At 46.2% G+C, this 20,580-nt stretch overlaps 1 protein-coding gene across 3 annotated transcripts in view; it reads right to left on the reverse strand.

Moving 5' to 3' along the window:
- Positions 1 to 20,343, reverse strand: part of CAMSAP1 (calmodulin regulated spectrin associated protein 1) — a 36,372-nt gene extending 16,029 nt beyond the window's left edge. Inside the window, exons 1-4 of one of the 3 annotated variants that reach the window (XM_013188805.3) lie at positions 20,147 to 20,343; positions 11,919 to 12,081; positions 1,305 to 1,567; positions 956 to 1,117 (exon numbers count right to left, since the gene is read on the reverse strand). In XM_013188805.3, coding sequence (XP_013044259.3) covers positions 956 to 1,117; positions 1,305 to 1,567; positions 11,919 to 12,081 — 588 coding nt within the window. In that variant the 5' untranslated portion in view covers positions 20,147 to 20,343. Of the gene's footprint in view, positions 1 to 955; positions 1,118 to 1,304; positions 1,568 to 11,918; positions 12,082 to 12,450; positions 12,678 to 20,146 lie in introns of those variants that run through there. The other 2 variants (XM_066980990.1, XM_013188804.3) reach the window with 2 other exon arrangements.
- Positions 20,344 to 20,580: the final 237 nt, after the last annotated feature.

Consider the following 20,580-nt stretch of genomic DNA (forward strand, 5'->3'; position numbering starts at 1 on the left):
CAATATGAGATTTACACACACAAGCAGTATCAGAGACATCAGCAGCATTAGTTTTCAAGACCAACTACCTTATTAACAGTAGCTGTAATAGCTTTCCCTCTAAGACTGGCAAAGCTTAGGTTAAAAAAAAAAAAAGCATAAACGTATAAAATCGATAAAAATATAAATGGGTGAATGAACTTAGCTTATTATGTATCTCATTAATACACAATAGATAACTTTTCTACTGGATACCTAAGAAAACAAATATTTTCAGAACTATTTGGTAAAAAAAAAAAAAAAAGAAGTGTATATTTTCTAAAATTATCAAAGGAAAACCTGGGTTTGCAAAGGATACATTCTCTTTAGAATGCAGCTCTGTTGTCACTCAAAAGGTTTCACAAATAAACTTTTACCTTTGAAAAGTTTCAGGATTTCTGTTAAATAGCATTAAAGTTACTCAGAATTAATCTACCTTCTTGTTTAACAGGAAACAGTGCTTTACCTAAAGAATCTCACAGCAACTTGTCTGAAAACAAAGAACCCAATTCCTAGAGTTTTCCAATTTAATTCTTAATTATCTTCTCTATTTTAAAGTTCACCTTGAAAAATTTACCAGCTCTATCATAGCAACCCTACGAAAAAGAAATTGCATTTCCCTGCTAATCTGATTCTCTTTCCAATCCATATGAAAACCTTGAGAAGCCAAACAGGAAGATGAAATTAAAATTGGTCTCATTGGTTGCAATAATAAGGAATCAAATACCATCAATAACATCCTCCTGCTACAGATCATTACATCCAGCTACAGCTGGACTTCAGTTAACAAGTTACAAAATAATTAAAAGCAGTTCTCTTTGTCTGAAGTGGAAAAGACGATAGAAAAGCACAGGTAAGAGAGACAATCATCAGAACTTCTGGAAAAATGTGAAAGTTGCCAATAAGGAACAGACACACATCTTGAAGTAAATTTTACCTTGTTAATCCAGAAAACCATTGCATCCTCCAAATCATATGGCAGTTCTTTCGAGGCACTGAATGTAGAGAAACGCTTGACACTAGCGACCACCTTCTCAATGCTGATCATTTCCACAGTATAGGCCATCATGAGAGCATCAATCATTGCCATATGCGAACTCTAAAGGAAGAATGCAGAAAGTATTGAAAAATGAAATCCTTTAGGAAAAAACTTTGTATACTCTAACTGTATTTACAATGAAAAAATCACAAGGTTAGTGACCTAAAAATGAAAAGCTCTTCATTCCCTTAACTATTTAAAATGGTGTTAAATAAAAAGATCATTAGGTGGATTTAATTAAGCTAACCATTTTGATTGGTGCACAGCCCAGGTCAGATTCAGACACAGGTGTATCATCGCTCTCCATGACGTAAATCCCTTTTCGAGACAGAGCCTGGATCACTGACTGGTGTCCCTGCAGAGCAGCCACCTGATCCCCCTTCAGGATGAGGCTGCAGACACGACAGTACAGCTCGCTGGACAGCAGCAGCTTGATGACGGGTGGTTTAATGTGTTCTTGCTCATACTGATCTATGTAAAACGGGTCCTTCAGCTCCTCCGGGACATTGTCTGAAACAAAGAAAGTTTCATCGAGTGACATCAGTAAGTGCCACCAGGTAGGGACTGAAGTAAAAAGTTCTTCCTTTTGTTCAAAAGGCAGCATATGAAAGGAGAAAATCAAGCGCTGAAGATACTGAATGCAGTAGGCCTGCAGCTCCATATCACAAATGGTTTTCAATAGGTCTTTTTGCTTTATTTTGACTACGCAAAGCATACATGTAGTTCAGAAAAAATCCTACACATTACCTGGTAACTTTCCTAAATAACTAGAGCCCCATTTCACAGAAGCACTTCAACACAGACTGAGGGTCCATTGCCCTCTGTGCATCTCTAGCTGTTCCTTGGGAAAGACCCAGCTCAATCACAACAATGCACTGTTACCTCTACCAATTACTGCATACAATTGGCATTTTAATTTTTTCCTGAATTTTAAGTTATTTACTTAGATCACAGGCTAGCAGGCTCCGTGTATCAGATTGACAAAATATGTATGCCTTCCAAGCAAAGTTTACAGCTACTTCAAGCAACATCCCCAAACAGCTGGGCACAGCAGTTAAATAACTGCAACAGTCACCAAGAGCACTTGGCTCAACATTCTCAGACCGAAAAAGAGAACAAGCCACCTGTTTTTGGATTCGGTGCTAATCAATGGACAAAGATAGAAATTCTAAGGTGCCAAAGTTCATAAAAGGACCAAAGTATCTAGCACCTAAAGCATTTTTACAAATATTTGGCAAACTAAGTCTTCAACAGCTGATTGTGTTTTTGAAGACGAGAGCACTGAAGCAAATTATGGCAGATTTTCAGTCTTCAAATAAAAGCTTCTGAAGCAAAGCCATTCCACTTGGATTTGGATTTAACGTGAATTTTACACCAAATCTAGAACTTACGTGCACTGACAAAACAGAAGGCTTCATCCCTGCACACCAGCTCCCATCCCTAATGAAGACTTACACAGCTGCTGGTGGCCGGCAGGAAAGGCAGGCACCAACAACTGATATTGCCATCACTCGAAGTAGGTGTAACGCATCTCAGATCCACCCGCTGCCTTCCGAAGCGCTGTCAGTGCTAAAGGCTGACACGCTACGACACAAGGCAAATGCCAACAGGCTGTGACAGTCCGAGGTGAAGGAAAAGGTCTTGCAAGCGATACTACCTTGGTATCAGGGGAAGGGTATAAAACAAATTAAAATTAGGTAAATCCCAAAATAAACACTTCTACTCGTGTTCAATAATCAGAATGGAAGCTATGGATCTTGCAATGGCTGTGAGTACAGCAGTCTTCAGCTCCAGGAAACATACTTGCCAGCCTCGAGTGCATTGTTTTAATAGAAGGCAGACATTTCATTATTTGCAGACATGAATTTGGATCCTACGTCATCCAATCACTGCGAAGGTCTTCCCCTGAAGCCACCTCAGTAGTTCATCTCAGTAAGTACATCTACAGTTAGAAGAATTACTAATTTGGCGACTTTTTGACTTTCAGCTCATTTCCAGCATAAATTAATTTCTCCGTTGAACACACTCCTACCCAAAGCATATTTTTGGGCCACAAACCAAGCCACGCAGTATTGGTATGCTGCGGAGCACTTGGTGTTCATAAAGATGAGAAACTGAGACAGAACGCTACCAATTACGTGAGCTAGAAGTAACCTCACTTAAATAAAACTGCGTAGTAAACCAGTGTTGTCGTAACAGCCCTAACAGGGCCTTGCAGTTACTCATACAATACTGCCCCTATTTTGCAAAATTGAAAGCTTTCTGAAGTTTATTAAAAAGAACATTTTTCCCTTAAGGGACACTGAATGCTAAGCTATACAGACTATATATCGAAGACGGCAGGAAATACAATAAAACCTCACAGGCACCACATAAGCGGTATTTGTTAACAAGGTTGTCCATTTTTCAGTGAAATAGGTAGTAAATGCAAATATTTTTAATCTCCTTAACATTAGTCAACCTGACCTAAAAATCAAAGGCTGTTGAAAGGTAATTCCATTTAACGGCCGCTGCCAATTCCAGAAGGAGAAAAGGAGCTTCCATTTCTAATGACTGGGGAAGGATCCACAGCTCAAAATGTAAAGCAGCTCGTATTATTCAACATTTTAGCTTCACTACAAGCAGATACACCTTTAGCAATCTAAGACATATTGCTTTTCAGTAAAATTATTTGTAAAAGGGAATAATAGAACACCAGCTCACAGAAAACCTATGATGAAGTACATTCTGGTAAGAGTATTAGCATCACTCCAAGTTTTAAATGATTAAAAACATCAAAAAATTGAAACCTATGCAAGTTCAAAACGCCTGAAACGTGCAGTACTTGTTCACCATGGTGGTTTTGGTAGGAAGGTGTGCCCCCAGCTCCTCGGAGCACCTCGAGCAGGGAATTGAGGTGACAGCCTGCAGCTGCTGGCTGGAGCTGCGTGCCCAGCCATCCCACCCCTGCACCAAGGCCCAGCAGCTCAGCTACCTGGGCACCAAGGCATGAGCAACAAACGGCTCTCTCCAGCTTTTCTGCAGGTTCCTTTTCCACAAAGCAGGTGGTTGTTTTATGGACTACAACAAAATAAGTCACTATTTCCATTGCAGCAGCAAACAGAGGTGTTATTGGTTGGTATTCCGATTGTGGTAGCGCAATTCCACGTTTGCCAATAGTACAAACAGATTATATTTATCTTTTTCCTACCGTGGCATTTAGTTACACTGCTGTTCAGGAAGAACTGTGGGTGCAGTCTTTGACATAATGCAAAATCCAGACCACATCCATCTATAAAAGGTGTCAGCGGCACACATCTGCACGTTAATTTACATAGTATGCTGCCCTCTCTTGTAGGGCCGACAGTTTTCAGTTTGGTGCTATGGTAAATCAAGTTAGCCTAAGGACTCAACAATCCAGAATATGTAAAATAAAATTCGGAAAAATAGTAGAAAGACAAAAATTAGGATTTGCACAATTCAAAAAGGCTTTTAAAAAGTCAGATGAGCACAATATACAACAGTCTCTGTCTAACTTGCATCATAAAAACTGCTGCCAAGACTTCTCCCTCAAGACATTCAACTGATGAACTTCAAAGAGAAGGAAAAACAAACCAAACAGAACAAAAAAAAACCCACAAATGTTGGGAAAAGGATCCTATTTACTACCTTTTAAATGGTGACGCAATGTTAGGCATCTATATTTGCACAGTTGCTAATGAAGGCAAAAAGCTTTCTCTCCACCACTAACACACAACAGGCACAACCCATCGGGGTGGGATTTTTCCACCCTTATCAAAACAGAAGACACTACTGGAACGTGACGCTCAGCCTCCTGCCTAACAAAGGCAGTGAAATCCCCCCCACTAGTTTTTGTTTAAACTAGCAATATTTGCAAAGATTTTTAAAATTCTTGTCTAGCAATAAATTGACCCAGTTCTCAGCAATGAGATCCCATGTCTCACAGACGTAAATACACTCAAGATTCTTTCTTTCTTTAAAAAATACACATCTTGTATCTTGGCTACTGTTCTTTAGCCTGAACTTCCAGACAAGAGATCCCAAATCATTCTACACTGAAGAACCCTCTGGCTTCCTGTTTCCAATCTCCTGTAACTGCTCACAGACTGGATGGAGTATAACGTGACCAGGATTGAAGATATAGGGGAGAAAAGAACAATTTCTAGTAGCAGGACTAATTATTTAAATAGGATCATTTAAAGTTATTCATAAACATTAATTGCCCAATACTTGCAATTTATTTCACCATAAGCACTTGCCAAGCTTTATTTCCTACATTCTTGGTGTATCCAAGACTTCTGCTAGCTAAGTTTGGAGACCAATGCCTATCTGTTACAGCAGGGAACAGTACTGCAAATAGTGATATCCCAACTAGAGGCCACATTGAAAATTTCAGATAAAAATATTTTAGTGCTGAAGAGTGGAATTATTAGCTTTACTATTCAATTCAGATTTACTTCATACTCTCCTTGTGGACATAAGCACATTACCCACACAGCAGGGACAAACGAAAAATAAATGGCAGAAAAAGCTGTAATGCAAAAAGGATGCTACAGAAGCAACTCTGTGTTGAGGAACTTCCATGCATCGCAGCTGCAGATGCCCTGTCCGCCACGCGGTCAGCTCAAGCTAGGGATAACACGGCCTTCCTAGTCAGGAGCATCCAACAAAAAGCGATTTAATTGTGAGATTGATCTTCAAAATTTGAAATCTGTACCTAAAAGTGCAATGCAGGAGACCCGCCTTTCACATCTCTGCTAATTAGTCTTATCTCTAGTACAATGCCACGTAAAACAATCAGCTGCAGCACCCAGGTCTGCTCGTTCTCCCCTTACAAGCGCCGAGATTCCCAACTGTCAAAGTCTCAGAAATACGCTGTCAGTTTTAGAACAATTCAACACCAACAAGAATTCACCTAACGCTGGTTTCACCTCCAGTAGCTGATCTCATCTCCATCTCCACAGGTAGCCACAGACACCCCGACAGATTGCCCAACCCCTGCCGTGGGGAGTAACGCCATCTCCAAACATGCCACACACTTTTTGCTTGCCTCACTGCTGAATGTGTCAATGCTCCTTTTGAAGAAAATGTCCCAGCCTCTCCAAGTCCCAGTTTCCATAAGCATCTTTTTCAACACCTTACTTTCACGACCTATAACTGTACTTAGATGTAAGAACACTGTGTGTTCACCAAAACTTGTGCTTCTACGCATTTGTGCTTTCAAATTCTGAAAATCAACTGGAAAAATTTAATTCTGAGCAAATAATGCCTGAGATACAGCTACAAGAAGTTCAGCTTGAGCAGAGTTTAACAAATTCTACTAAAGCAAAACAAAACAAAATAATTAAACCATGTCCTTTCGTTGCTTATATTGCAGTCTCCAATACCATCCTAACTCCACAAGGAAGCCACTTCTACGTTACTACTGCGTGTTACCAAAAAGTTTGCAAATGCCTTCTGCTTTTCCTAACCTGCTCTCTCAGTAGTTACCTCTAGGAAAATCTTAGCATCAACTCCAATGCAAGCTTTACAGAAGCATTTTCAAGCTTTTTGAAAGAAGTATAACAAAAACTACCAGTGTTTCTATAGCAACTTCAAAATGAGATGGCATGCAACCTGATAATCAGATCTGTCAAAGTGCATACGTAATAATTCAGTTTGTCCTACGTTTTTGTTAAGAATTGTCAAAGAATTCACCACGTTACATTCAGTACCTGAGCTGACTGGACACTGATTTTATGCAAATGTTGCAAATGGTTGCGTGCAGTTGACTCATAGAGCAAAGACGTCCAGTATTGCTATCTCCAACACCTATAAAAACACAATAACATTTCTCCAACTTTCAGCAGCAAAAACTCTTAGGTCTTCTTGTCCCCTTGAGTCTAGTGCAGAGATATCTGTACTGGCTATTTTTATAAAAGATGAAGCACTCAAAAATAAGCCAGCATAACTCCTCATTAAGCGATTCTTTTGGTACCCTGTCGGTGAATTCTAATCTCTCAAAAAAACCTGTCAGTTCCAAGTATAAATCATTCTGCATACAAGGTAGTTTACAGGATTACAAAAATAACTTCACATGTAACAACAGCGAGAAAGACAATTATTTCCAGACTCTCCCCTCCTTGCTTTAGGGTAGGGACCATTTCTTTACCATCTCACTTACAAACACCCGTTCAGAGACGATTAGCTGATTACAATTTGATAAAGAAAAATAAAGCAATCCCGAACAAATTTGTCTTACCCCTTGAACTGAAGAAGTGGATGCCAGCCAGATCTGACTTTACCTCGAGAAGCATGAAGAACTGGTTTCACATGGAAAGAGAGCCAAAGCATCACGGTAAACAGAACGAAGCTTATTCAAATTGTGAGTAAGATTTCATTAGTATCAGTATCTGTTCACAGAATTATTTAGTGCTGCATGATGTCCTCTAAGCTGCAGAACAAAGCAGACGCTACACTTTCCCAGCAACTAAGACCATGTACATTATAACAAAAACATTCTTTGTTGGTTCTCATTACAGAACTCTATTATAAACTCCAGAAGTGATCTCTAATATTAGACACAAAAATTTATGGAAAATGGGTAGAAAAAAAACAAGCGAAAGAGTTTGTGTACTGCTGGTGAGAGTGACTGCGCTTTTATTATCCTATCTTTTGATCAGGCAGAAAGCCACAAATGTGGATAAACAGAAAAAAGAAAAGAATTACAGAACTCTTCACCTTGTAAACTTCACACAAGTACAATCCAGTGTTTATGAAACAGGCATTATTAAAGAAACAAAACATTTAACTACTAGAATATTTGCAAAACACAACAGCTTTCATAAAAATATTTTTATTACAGACCAGAGAAGAAAGCTGGCAGAATAGGAACAGGGAACACAGGGGTTTACTTAGCCAAGTTTAGCCCAGGGAACATTTTCTCAGTGCCCCTACCAACTGGCAACTGTGGGTAGCTATTACAGTACTGTAAAACCTTATTTAACAGGTAAGTATTAAAGTACTTCAAAGACAAGAAAAGCCACAACTTGCATTTCCTCTACAATGGATTACATTAACACTTGGCTCTCCTGCCTGTATCTCGCTCAACGTCTCGGGCTCCTGTTAGCAGTAAGCCTGGAGTCCACGTAAAGCATGCTAGGCCATGGAAAGGTGTAAATAAGCAAAGCCCACCAGGTTCATTTGGAACAACCTGAATTTTACAAGCTGTGATGAAGCAGCAGCAACATTTGATATGGAAATGCTGGAAACAACACACTTGCTCACAGCAAAATGCAACACACCAAGGCAAACAACACTTTCCTATGCTCCTTACATATCTAAGTTTTATCACAACCATGATGATGGAAATCAATTTCTATGCGTAAATTAATGCCGGCGTAGCTCAATCCACCGAGAAATCAAAGTTCTCCGTTGCCACTGCCTATTTTCCCAAGGTGCAGCACAAGAAGTCAGCGCGGGACTCGGCTGCTGCTCCACAACCTGCTTCATCCGACCGACTGGGGAAGAGCGATCGCTCCCAAGGATGGCTTGCCGAGCTGCTCGAAGCCTCCTACACTCCCTTCTGCAAGGTCAGAACAAAGTTTTCAAAGGGATTGAAGCACCCTGTGAACTCAGGTACCGCAGAAACCCAGTGGCACCCGTGCTCCTAGGCCACCTAACCCTTCAGAGTTGTGTTTTCACACTGCTGCTAGAATTCCCTAAAGTGGACATTTGGTTCTAATCAAAGATTGCTGATGGAAAAGGTTATTCTGTTCTAATCAATTTTCCTCTCAGTTGAATGGACCTTATTATAGTCTTCCAGGTGTGCAGGTTTCCAGATCCTTGTCCAGAAATTTTTACAGAGATCCATGACATGCTCCCAGATTTATTTGGGGAAAGGGAGGGGGGTGACAGCAAATGGGGGAACACCTTCCTTCACAGCTCCACTCACTTCTCTTTTCTATAATTCGGGCAAACAGTTGTAAAATCCACCCATGGAATCCATGTGTGACAACCAGGCAGCCACCAGAGACAGGCAGGAGGAGCCACGTGCTGCCAGAAACAAAGCATTCAGCTCCATTCCTATTCAAAAAGGGGAGTTCTCACTCTAGCGGTATTTTGTGCTGAAGAGGGAAGGTAGCTGCGCGCAGCTGTTTGGCTACCAAAATTCTCGTTTCATGGGCAGAAGAGAAAAAAGAAAGAACACATCATCAAAGGAAACAAATCCCAAACTAAGACCTCAGATCCAAATTATGTAAGGTATGTCCTCAGTCATTTGTCCTTGGGGAAAAAAAAATAAAAACACAAAGGATGAAGAATTTTTCTATTTAGATGCCAGCTTAGATATGGAAAATTCAAATATCCTGCAACAGTAAATAGAAAATACAGTTTTGGGTAAAATCTACAGTGAAGAATGATTATTAGCCACAGTCTACACTAGAACCTAATTCCTGTTCTTGACCACTTTCACACTTAAGCATGAGCTTAGCCCTACTCAGGTGAAAATGAAATCCAGGATATGAACCAGCATTTGCAAGATGAAGGCACAAAATTATGTCAACTCATAACGTCAATTCCAAATCTAACATTTCAGAAAAACACTCTTCACTCAGCCACTTGAAGACAGTTATGGAAACCCTATCAGACAAGAATTACTTCGGAACATAAAAGAGCGCTTTAATATGATTAACAGAGAGCCTTTCTTTTTTCACCAAACTGACTAGAATTAAGCCTAAGGTAACAAAAAGACCCCCCAAAAAATATCTGCACAGTGAGATTTTATACTTGGAAAAATGGAATCCCAATTGCTCAGTAGCTGCCCAACACTCACTGAACATCCAATATATTACGATAAAACAAAAAAAAAAAACCAGAGAGATGACAAGTAACATATTAAGTTCAAATATTACTCAAAATGGTAATCATGTAGAAAGCTTCTTTAAACCCATCTCTCTATGAATTAAAGAGGCTTATAAATTTCTAAGTATTCTGCAATGCCATGCTAGAAGCAATGGTTACTATGTGACGACTGCAGAAGCCATTTCAAAAATCAAACCAAATTTCCACGGGCCACGGTTCTGAAAAGATACACGCACACAAAACAAAACAAAAACGTATGCACTGGAGCTAACCACGAACGCAACCCCAAGAGTCCCAGCAAAAATATGTGCTCAAGGCATTTAATTTCTGTTAACGTATAATCTGAACAAGCCTAAATACAAACGGAAAATCTGGCAAATGCTGCTGCAGCCCTCCGTACACCACTGCCATCATGACAGGTGGGTTTCTCTCTCAAAATTCTTTGAGAAAGGAAAGCCAAGCACTTTACTCAATGCAAGTCCGCGCTGTCAAGTGCACAAACAGATTTGTTCCCACCACTCTGATCCAAGACCTACAGTCACAACCCTGAGTCCGGAGCCCCAGAAGACACTACCCAGAAACACGAGGCCACAAAGTTTTCCCTGCAGCACAGGACCTATGCCAGTCAAACCTAAATCAGGATTAGCTTCCATTTGAAACCAAGTCATAATGTAAACGGTGCATCTTCCTGGCCTGAATATCCATTTTCTCTCTGACCAACAGCATTATAAACAAATGCAGCGACTGCAAAATACATATGAGAAGAAACACCTGTTTACTTCTTCAGAGTTATCAACATTTCCTTAACACCCTCCCCAAATCCCCACATTTTTAAGCTTCATTTAATAAACGTATTTTTTGTCTCTTGGTGCTCGTATTAAAATACCTTCACTAATTTTAAATGTTACAAAAGCACAATTTTCTTTCTATTTTCCCCGCTGTCATTAATGTGGTCAGACCACTGACAGAGCTGGTAATATTAAAGAAAAATAATTTAGAAAATCTTTCAAAAAGGGTAATATTTAACTGCAGGAATGAATGCACTGCTTTTCTCCAGCCTTGTCACAAAGTAAGCTAGTGCTAATCCATTAAGCATATTATGAGTTTGTCGAATTAGACTTAGATTAACAGGGCTACCTCATTTTCCAAAACAAGATTCTGCAGATGCTTTTGTTATATGTTTTGGATAAACAAAAACAAACGCTCCAGCATATTCCTTCATAATGAAGCTACTTAAACACAAGAGGCACCCAGCAGCAATAACTCAAAATAGACAGGTAGATCAGGTTCCAAACAAAAAAGCAAATTTCAACAGATGCCAGGAAGATACTGTATGAATGTGACTCCAGAACTCTTTCTTTTTCCACGTTTGGCTGTAATGGTTTATACCAACATCTGGGAAGGAAGAACTCCTCCTCCATCACCCACACCTTGCTGCCACAGAACACAGACGAACTGTATCCGCTCATGCAACGTTTCTTTCACATAAAAGACTTTTTCCAATCATAAATGGTTTGGTTTTTAGTGCATTCTGAAACCAGTAACGCAGCCTGGCAGAACAAAACAGAAACCACCTAGCCGAGCATACAAAGAGCATCTAGCTCTTCGCATCTGTTGGCAGAGATGACTAGACAAGGAAGCACACCACAGCCTCCACAACCTGATGGGATTCGAGGCCTGCAAGTACTGAGAGCCCACGTGGCTAAAACGAGGATTTAAACGTTGCGAGATGTGCATTTTTTGTAATAAATAATAACGATAACAACAATAACCACAGTAAACGTTACTGGTGAGCATTCGCTGTCTGGTTTGCTGATTCGGAGCGGCTCACACAGGTCCATTATTCCTGGTGGAGGTACCAGGAAACACGTAACGTTACAAGGGAACGGTCTGTCACGTTATCGATATTTAAAACAAAGGCGATTTCGGCTTAATTTGATTACTCCTGGAAAGCGGGGGGGGGGGAGAGCGGAGACGGCGAGCACACCCGCGCACGCCCTCCTGACAGCGGCGACCTCACCTATTCCGTAGGCTTTCGCGCAGATCCACTGTAGATTAGCAGCTATTTTTGCTCGGGCTGAATCATAGAGCTCCAAGGGGACGATCTCCACGGCGCTATCCGCCAGGGCATCCATTTTTCTCCTGGCGCCGTCTCCGCCCGCGCCGACCTCAGCATCCACCATCTGGAAGGACAACAAAAGACCGCGGGCCTGACGGGGGGCTCGGCGCCCCCCCCGGCGGCTCCGCAACCCCGGGGGCAGCACCTGGGGCTCCGTCCCCCGCCGGGCCCGGGAGAGGCAGCACAGCTCCCTCACGCCCATGCTCCGGGAGGACGGGGAGCAGCAGCAGCAGGAGGAGGAGGACGAGGAGACGAGGAGGAGGAGGAGGAGGAAGGCAGGGGACCGGCGGCTCCCCCTCCCCTCCCCGCCGCGGCCCTGCCCGCCTCCCCGCCCCCACCCTGAGGAGGAGGAGGAGGAGGAGAGGGGGGGAGAGGAAGGCAGCAGCCCACCCCCCCACACCCCCCCGGCTCCCCGCAGGCCCCGCCGCCTCACCTTGCTACCGCCGCCTCATCCCCGGGCACGGCGGCCGCCGCCTCAGCCAGCGGAGCCCCGGCGGCGCCTCGGGGGGCGGCGGCTGAGGGGGGGGAGGAGGAGGAGAGGAGGAGGAGGAGGAAGGCTGGGCCGGGGGAGGAGGAGGAAGAAGAGGAGGAGGAGGAGGAGGGGGGAGGAAGGCAGCAGCCGCCGCCGCCGCCGGGCCGGGGCTGGCAACGCTCGGGACCGCGCGCGCGCGCATGCGCCCGCCCCGCGCGCGCTCCCGTGCCCCCCCCCCGCCCGCCTGCCCGCCCGCTCGCTCCCGGCCCGGGGCGGCGTGCGCGCGCGCGCGCTCGGCGGGCGGCCACTGCGCAGGCGCCGCCGCCCCGCCGGTTCTGCCGCCCGCGGCCCTCGCTTGGCAACCGTCGCCATGGCGACCGCGAGCCCGGCCCGCGGCGGGCCGCGGCCTGCGCTCCGCGGGGCGATGGCGGCCCCGGCACGGTGCCCCCCCACCCCCACCCGGGGGCCTTCACCTCACGGGCTCGGTGCCCCGTGGTGATGTGCGCGGCCAAGCGCTCGGTGTTAAAAAAAAAGAGTCTGCACACTAGGGAGAGCACAATGAAAGGCCCCGGGCCTGCCCCGGCCCCCGGGGTTTCCCCTCACGAAATGGGCTCCAGCCGCCACCCGGGTGCTGCCTCAGCTCTTGTTGAGGTCTCCTGGCCCTGGCTGTGGTTCCTGAGCAGCTGGGTGCTGCGTGGTGGAGCTGTGATGGTCCCTGAGGTGGTCCCCGAGGTGGTCCTGAGATGGCCCCCAAGATGGTCCCTGAGACGGTCCCCAAGCTGAGCCTTTCAGCTGAAAACTTTGATGACGGCCATAACCGCCCAGGCCGCTTCCCCTCCCTGTTTGCACAACAGAGGTGTCAGAAGGCCCCATCCCACCCGCCTGCGATCCTACGGGCACGCAGGGCTCGTGCAGGCCGTGTTAACAGACAAAAGTGCAGAATCGGAGGTTTTAGGGTGACTCACGTCGAGCTCGAGGCCTGCCACAGGCAGCCCATTGTTCGCGTGTTTGCTCTGACAGCCGTGTTGTTCTCGGTGCTGTCTCACCACGTTTTGCAGTTGTCAGTTGGGCCTCCTTTATCATGCAGGGAAGAATATAAATGCCCAAGAATTTCTGTCTTCTGACTGTAAATCATTAACCAGGAAAACCTTTGGGTACACAATAACTTCCACAGTAGTAAAATCGGACATTTGCTTCATGCTCTCTTTCTTGCCAGGCAGCCAGCCACCCTTGACAAAACATCAGAACTGCCAGCGTTTGATCATCAGCAATACCTTTCTCCAGGTCATTACAACCAATTTCCCCCAAGACTTGATCTGTTAATATCTGATCACGATCAAAGGATGCCAAAGGTGGTTTCCATGCAGAAGACCGGCTTATGTATCCCGTGTATTTCAAAACAAATGGAGAATTTGATCACCTGGTTTATGTCATGATACATAGAAAGCAGCAAGTAATGTTTGACAAGTATAAAAAGGTTTGTTTGTTTATCTTTTTGGGTGCAGGTAGACTATCCCAAGTTCCTTAGAGTTCTTTTGCTGCTGGTGGTCTACCAGCCACCATCTGAAGGCCCGCAGGCTCATAGGTACTGCTGGAACCAGCAAGTGCATCCCTGTACGGTGCGTGGTGGGTTCGTGATCAAAACAAGATCCTGCAGGTGGACTGACTTGACAAGTTGCATTACTGGAAGCAGGGCTCATGTCAAAAGTGAAGTTACGTGATGAAGAGAGTTGAGCCTTCAACGCATGCACTGGATCGATGAATTACCTCAATATCCTTCTTATGAAAAAGTGATTATAAGCTTAGGCACACAACAATGATAGCAGACTGGCCTTATTCTACCTAATTTTATTTGTTATGATTCTCATAAACTATTTTTTGTTACACATAACTGGTAGACTGTATAAACGTTTCAAAAAATTTTAAAGATTAATTTAGGTCTGTCTTAAGATTCAACATTTATTTCCCTATATCTTTTTGTAATGCAAATGCAGGGCAATCTGTTTCATGTCATCAGGAAATATGATCTGATGTTCAAAGGTTATCCCAGCCTACTTAATTGCAAGATTGTATGCAATTAAAGTAGATGTCCCTTGCAAATAACTTGCTAGTTGTTTTATAATGTCTGAAGAGTTTGGTTTTCAATAGCTTTTTACAGGCTGTTGATTTGTGACGCTATCATTATAACAAGCTGCTTTTGTTTTTAGATTAAGGCCCAATCCAAATCCCCTTAAACTCAAGAAGAATGTTTTCATTTACGTAGTGGATTGGGCATTAAACGCACTGCAGAAACAGAATGACCCTTTGACTCTTAGAGCAGGTGACCTGTATCCGAGGGCAAAGGTGCACACTGGGAGAAAATTGTCCTACTTTTTTCTCTGATATATTTTTGCTATAGATAAAGAATGGATCTAGTTGTTCAACTTATCAGAATGACTTAGAAACAAAATATGTTTTAAGATGGTGGAAGACTACCTTGGCAAAGCAAAGCCAATATTACCAAGACCCCTGAAACTCTCAGGGGAAAAAAGTAGAAACATGTGGCTCAGGAAAATGAACACTGTGGAGAAAAAGCATAAGGGGAAGTCCAGTGGCAAAGAGAATGCCATTCTTGTACAGGCTGATGTTGAACTAAAGGCCCTGACTTAGTACTACCTTCTTTTCCCTTTTAATTTATATTGTGTTATCCTCTGGATTTGCATTTATTTATCACTGTTTTCCAGTCCCAGTGTGAAACGTGCTGTGACTTCTTCCTCTATGGTAATATCCTGTAACTGTTACTTAGGGCATTTGGGTGTCCTTAAGCAAAAACTCAAATTGATGTTTTGGGAAACTTTGCAGTTGATAATGAAGTGGTTTGGCCAGAGCTCAGCACCACCAACATCAGCACCCTCAAAATTGTCCTGCAGGTAAAAAGCCTACATTTCAAGTAGGAGGATCACCAGTAGATTGCTAAACGTGTTTCCTTTTCATGAGAAAATAAACCTCTTCTATATTCAATAGCAGTAAATTCATCTTTAATTTGCATACCACTTGTTTCTTTCTTGCACTCCATACAAAACATCCTTTATGGCATTTCTTCTCGAAAAAAAAATAATACAATGGTTTTCTATACAAAATAATTTTCCTATTAGAGCATTCTCCTGGATTTCTTAACCATTCAGAGTGGGCGTACACGTGAACCGACAAATACTGCACGACCTGTCTTACAGCAGAACTCTGAGATTAATTGCTAGGAGGTAATACCTTTGACAAATTACCATATTCAAGTGTGACACCTATTACATGCAACAAAGCTAAACCCACGTGCTTGTTTTCAGCCTTACTGGAGGAATGCCTGGGATTTCAGTTTCTTCCACCATGTTTCATTTATCAATACGGGAGACAACACGTAAAATAAGAATATCAGTTCTTTGTCATCTTGAGGACATCATATTGTAAAATAATATATAGCCTGTAGAAATATAAATGTGCTGTGCACTGGGAACATATAGGGCAGGGATACTTCCTGGGTATGTAGAAAAAGCAAGAGCTAACCCATCAGTGGCACTAATTAGCACCCTCTGGTTAGAAAGGCCAACAGTGAATTGGGATTCTCCCTCACCATTACAAAAAGCACCTTCAGAAGAAGGAAAACGTGCATCTGCAGGAGGCTGCACAGAAAGCCTATGCTTCGCTGTCTCCCTGTAGCTATTTATGGAGAGGAAAGACTCCATCCAATGTCGCTACCAGTCAGATAATGCTCTGAGCGTTAAAATCAGCAAAAAAAAGCAGCAGGGCAAGGGACTACGACTTAGGGTAGCTCATCTGTATCACATATAGCCCGATTCCTGCTCAGCTTACTTTCCCCTAATAGGGCTCACCACACTTTCCAAAGGTTGGTAATTTCCCATCTTTCACTTCCTTTCCCCAGGAAAAGCACGGTTATTAGCAGAAGAGAGATACTTTTCCCCCACCAACTCCTTTAAGATTGCCCACAATCAAGCAAGGCTTACCATACCCAGAGCATAAACACTCTAAAGATCGGCTTGCTTCAGGCAGCACAGCCGCCGAGCAAACGAGGAGAAACCACGCTGGTCTCGTTTGTGCTGCGCGCTCTCTCCCCTCCAGCTGGTTTATAACCCGCATCCCCCAGGGACCGAGCTCCTGCTGCCAGCGCGGCTCATTAGCATTGCTGGGGGAGCTGATCCACCCCTGCTCTGCCGCGGCGTAGCAAGGTGGGTGGCTCCAGCCGGGAAGAGCTTCAGCTGCTCGCTTGCCATCTCAGGAGCAGTGAGAGAAGAGGATGGAAGAAATAAACAGGGTTTTTTTTCCCCCGTTATCCTTGCAAATTCCAAACGGCCCCCAGCTCCGTTTCTGGGGCTCTACTTTCAGCCGTGGGCTAATGGTAAATGCGGCTGTATCTGCTTCCCTGTGCTTAGTTCTGCAGGGCCTCGTTTGCCCCGGTGCTGAGCGCTTTATATGCCCTGCCAGAATCGACTTAGAGCCAGGCCACTGCTCGAGGTCACTGCTGGGCTCGGGGCTGCACCACGACTGCTGGTCGTGCGAGGCCAAGAGCTGTCTTCTCCATCTCCCCTCAAACCCGGGAGTCCCAGCACATGCCACAAGGGTTTGTTTTTTTTTAAAGAAAGTTGTATCTTACTCAAAATTCACCAGGTAAAAAGAGATGTGGTCAGAAAGGCATCTCAAGTGTCCCGTGAATGAATGGATGAAGCCAGGGTAAAGTAACGTGAGGATGAAATGAGGGAAGGGGCAGGCTCCTAACTCAGCCGCTGCTCTACCAGCTTCAGAATGCTTCTGTCCCTGTTACGAAATAGTTCCCCATGACAGTTTTTCATGTATTCAACCTTTAGAAAGAGGGAGCTGAGTATTATTCTTAGCAATAGAACAGTCACCTCAGTGCAATTACCAACAACACGGGAGCGGTTTCCATAGCATACTGCAGCTATCAGTAATTACTTACATTCGGTTCTGCAACTCGTGAAGAATGAGCACTACAACAGACTTGTGCATCGGGGAACCACATGCAACGAGCGATATTTTTCATGTAAATAAAGAAAACCAATTAAGCACAAACAGCGGTACCCCATTTCCTTCATTCACTTGTATTATTCTAAAGGCAACGTGCATGTAGTTGCGCTGTGTTGCTGACGGGGTGCAATGCTAATTCAGCTTGCTTTCTTCTCCCTTTCCGTAAAATGCCCGATGTGCTTCAAGCGATGGCAGGGGAAGGGCCATCTCGCGCCTCCACCTGCCGGGCCACAATGCCAAGGTTTCCTCCTGCTGTGCCCAGCGAGACCCAGGGACTGGGGGCACACGAGGCAGGGGTGCTGGTGGCCCTGGTCCCTGCGGACAGGGCCTCTCCTCCCGCCTGCTGTGCTCCGCCTGAATTTAAAATAATACCTGTACTCAGCGCCTATCTTCGCAGCGCTGAACAAACATTAATTAATGACTTTATTGCCGGGGGGAGATGGCAGAGGGAGGGGTGACAAGCCCTTGCCCGCGTGTCTCTGGAGGCCGGAGCGCCTGCTGCCAGCTGCCAGGCGTGCGGGGCTCCTTCACCCAGCTCGCCGTTATCGGCAGCACGTCCTGCTCGGGCAGCGAGGGCAGAGGATTTAGGTGCCTGCTTTCATAATAGGTATTTTGAAAAATAAACCATGTTAGAGATGAAGTCCCAGGACTAGTTTTAGGAGGATGGGGCAATGCCATTTACAGCCCAACAGGTTTTCCAGGCAGACTTCGATAAGCAGAGAGCTGGTCCCATATTCATTATATTCATTAAATCCTTATTAGCAGTTGTATTTGGGTAGCATTCAGACAGCAATCAATTTTGATGGGAACCGTTGCTTTGCTTTACCCGGATGATTTCTTTTAAAACATGATTTTTTTTCCCGAGGACACTTTCAAAAAGTAAAACTCCATTTACTGCAAATGTGTAACTGTGCAAAGAGAGACAGACGTATCTCCAACTTTTTCACCACTACTTAAACATTATTGGAAAGCAATGAACAACTGAAAGGCAGAATAAAATATTAAAAAAAATAATAACTACACTGCCTCCCAGCCCTGCTGCTGGCTGCGCTCCACGAGGTGAAGCCACGAGCACGACCGGGCCCAGTGAACGCCGGCACCGAGCGCTGGTGGCCTCGCTTCAGGACGCGCCGCAGAACCATCGCCCACGAGAGGAGAGCCTGGTGGAGAACGCACCCACGCGCTCCAGCACCGTCGGAGCCAGGCAGGGTCCCGCAGCACCCATCACCCCTCCCGCGGGCTGGGGCAGAGCCCCCCACCGGGTGACTTTGGGTTTGTTTTCGCCAGCGGTGCCGCATCACCAGCAGCCTGCTCGTCCCCAAACCCTGCTCTCACCAGCACCCAGCAGCAACCGCAAGGCTGGACTCCCACCGCCTGGCACCCACCCGGGGCCACGCCAGCTCCCACGCAAGCCCTGGCGTTCCTCCCCAGCTCCCAGCGCAGCCGAGCTGGGTCCCACAGCCCAGGCAGCTCACCCGAGGCAGCGCCGAGGAGGCAGGCCCCCTCCTCGGGGGATGAACAATTTTTGTCCAGGTTGCTGCCATGCCACAGCCACGAGGTCGGGGCACGCCTCGAAGGATGACATAGCGGTGACAAAGCTGCCAACGCTCACAACGCAGCGGCGCTGGGGGCTTCCCGATGCATTGAGTCATTCTGCCTTAGTATTTTTAACTTCTGCTGTTTTGACAGGACGCTGCTCCTGGTTCGCGGCCGGCTTGCAGAGCCCCCTTCCCGCGGCCAGCACCTCGCCGCCAGCCCCGTGCCGCAGCCGAGCTCCTCACCTGGCAGCCCCGGCCCCTCTCATCCCGCCTCGAGTCGTGCCAAAACAAACACTGAAATCGCCTCACGCCCTTGGGTCCCTGCCAGCTTGCACATGTTGCACATTAATGCTCTTAAATCTGTAGCCAGAGAACTACGCTAACGCGCAAACCAGTCACAGCGATGGGAACGTCTCAATCCTGCTGATCCAGGTTCTGTTTGCAACGAAAAACTTTAGGGCTGTGAAACTCCAGCACCGAGCAGGAAACAAAGCCAGGGCAGCACCGGCAGCAGAGCTGAGGCCAGCGCCGCTGGGCAGGGGCTGGGGGCCCCGCAAGGCTGCCGACAGCCTGGGGTGCACGTCCCGTCCCTCCCCGCTGCCAGGCCTGGCACGCAGGGGAGACACCCAGAGCAAGGTAGTGCCTTTGATCACGTACAAAGGATTTAGCACGCGCCAGGGGTTATGGAGACAGACTTCCTACCGGGTGCAGCGCGGCTCCGAGCAGGCAGGGCTGGGTCTAAGCACGGGGTGCGTGACCCTGCTGTCCCCACTGCACGGTGCCGCTGACCCCGGCCATCAGGCACCGGTGGCACCCCCACGGACCCTGCGCAGACCCCAGACCCATTCCGTGCCTCTGTGCTCCCCCTGAGAGCAGCCTGTACCCCCCCCCGGCTCTGGGGATTTGGGGCACGAGACCCCCGGGGCTGCCAGGAGCACACGGAGAGGGTCACGCTGTGAAGGACACCCCGCGTTCCTGGGGTGCATGCATGCAGCTGCCCGCCCCACCAGGAGAGCCATGCGGATGCTGTAAGACCCCACCAGAAGCCCCCCTCCCAGACAGCTAAATCCCTGGCAGCGCTGACTTACCGGTGCTGTTTGCCAGCATCCTCACAGCCGTGGGGGTTTTGGGGGGCTCTGGGCGGCAGCCAGCGGCGTGGAAGCCCATGGTGGGGCCGGGGGCTCAGCGCCGGGGGGCTCGGCCCCCTCTGCTCCCCAGGAAGGGCAGGGGCAGGGGCAGCACGGCCGCGCTCCCCAGCATCACCCCGCTCCCCAGCATCGCTGCCGTTGCCACAGAAACTGGGGGATGACTCAGGAGCCGCGCCGCTGACATCAGAAGTGACGAGGAAGGGGCTGGGGGGCAGATGTTCCTCGGTCGGTTTTGCTCATTAAAGCCAGAACGCTTTGTCCAAGGAAAACATTCAGCCCCCCCCCCCCCCAGGGGGGGATCCTGGGGAACATCTGGTCCCTCAGGGTGCGGGGTTTGGTGATTTCCAGGAGGTCGGTGTAACGGCGATGGGGAG

Source organism: Anser cygnoides, chromosome 20 (genome assembly GCF_040182565.1).
Source record: "Anser cygnoides isolate HZ-2024a breed goose chromosome 20, Taihu_goose_T2T_genome, whole genome shotgun sequence".
NCBI classification, from domain to species: Eukaryota; Metazoa; Chordata; class Aves; order Anseriformes; family Anatidae; genus Anser; species Anser cygnoides.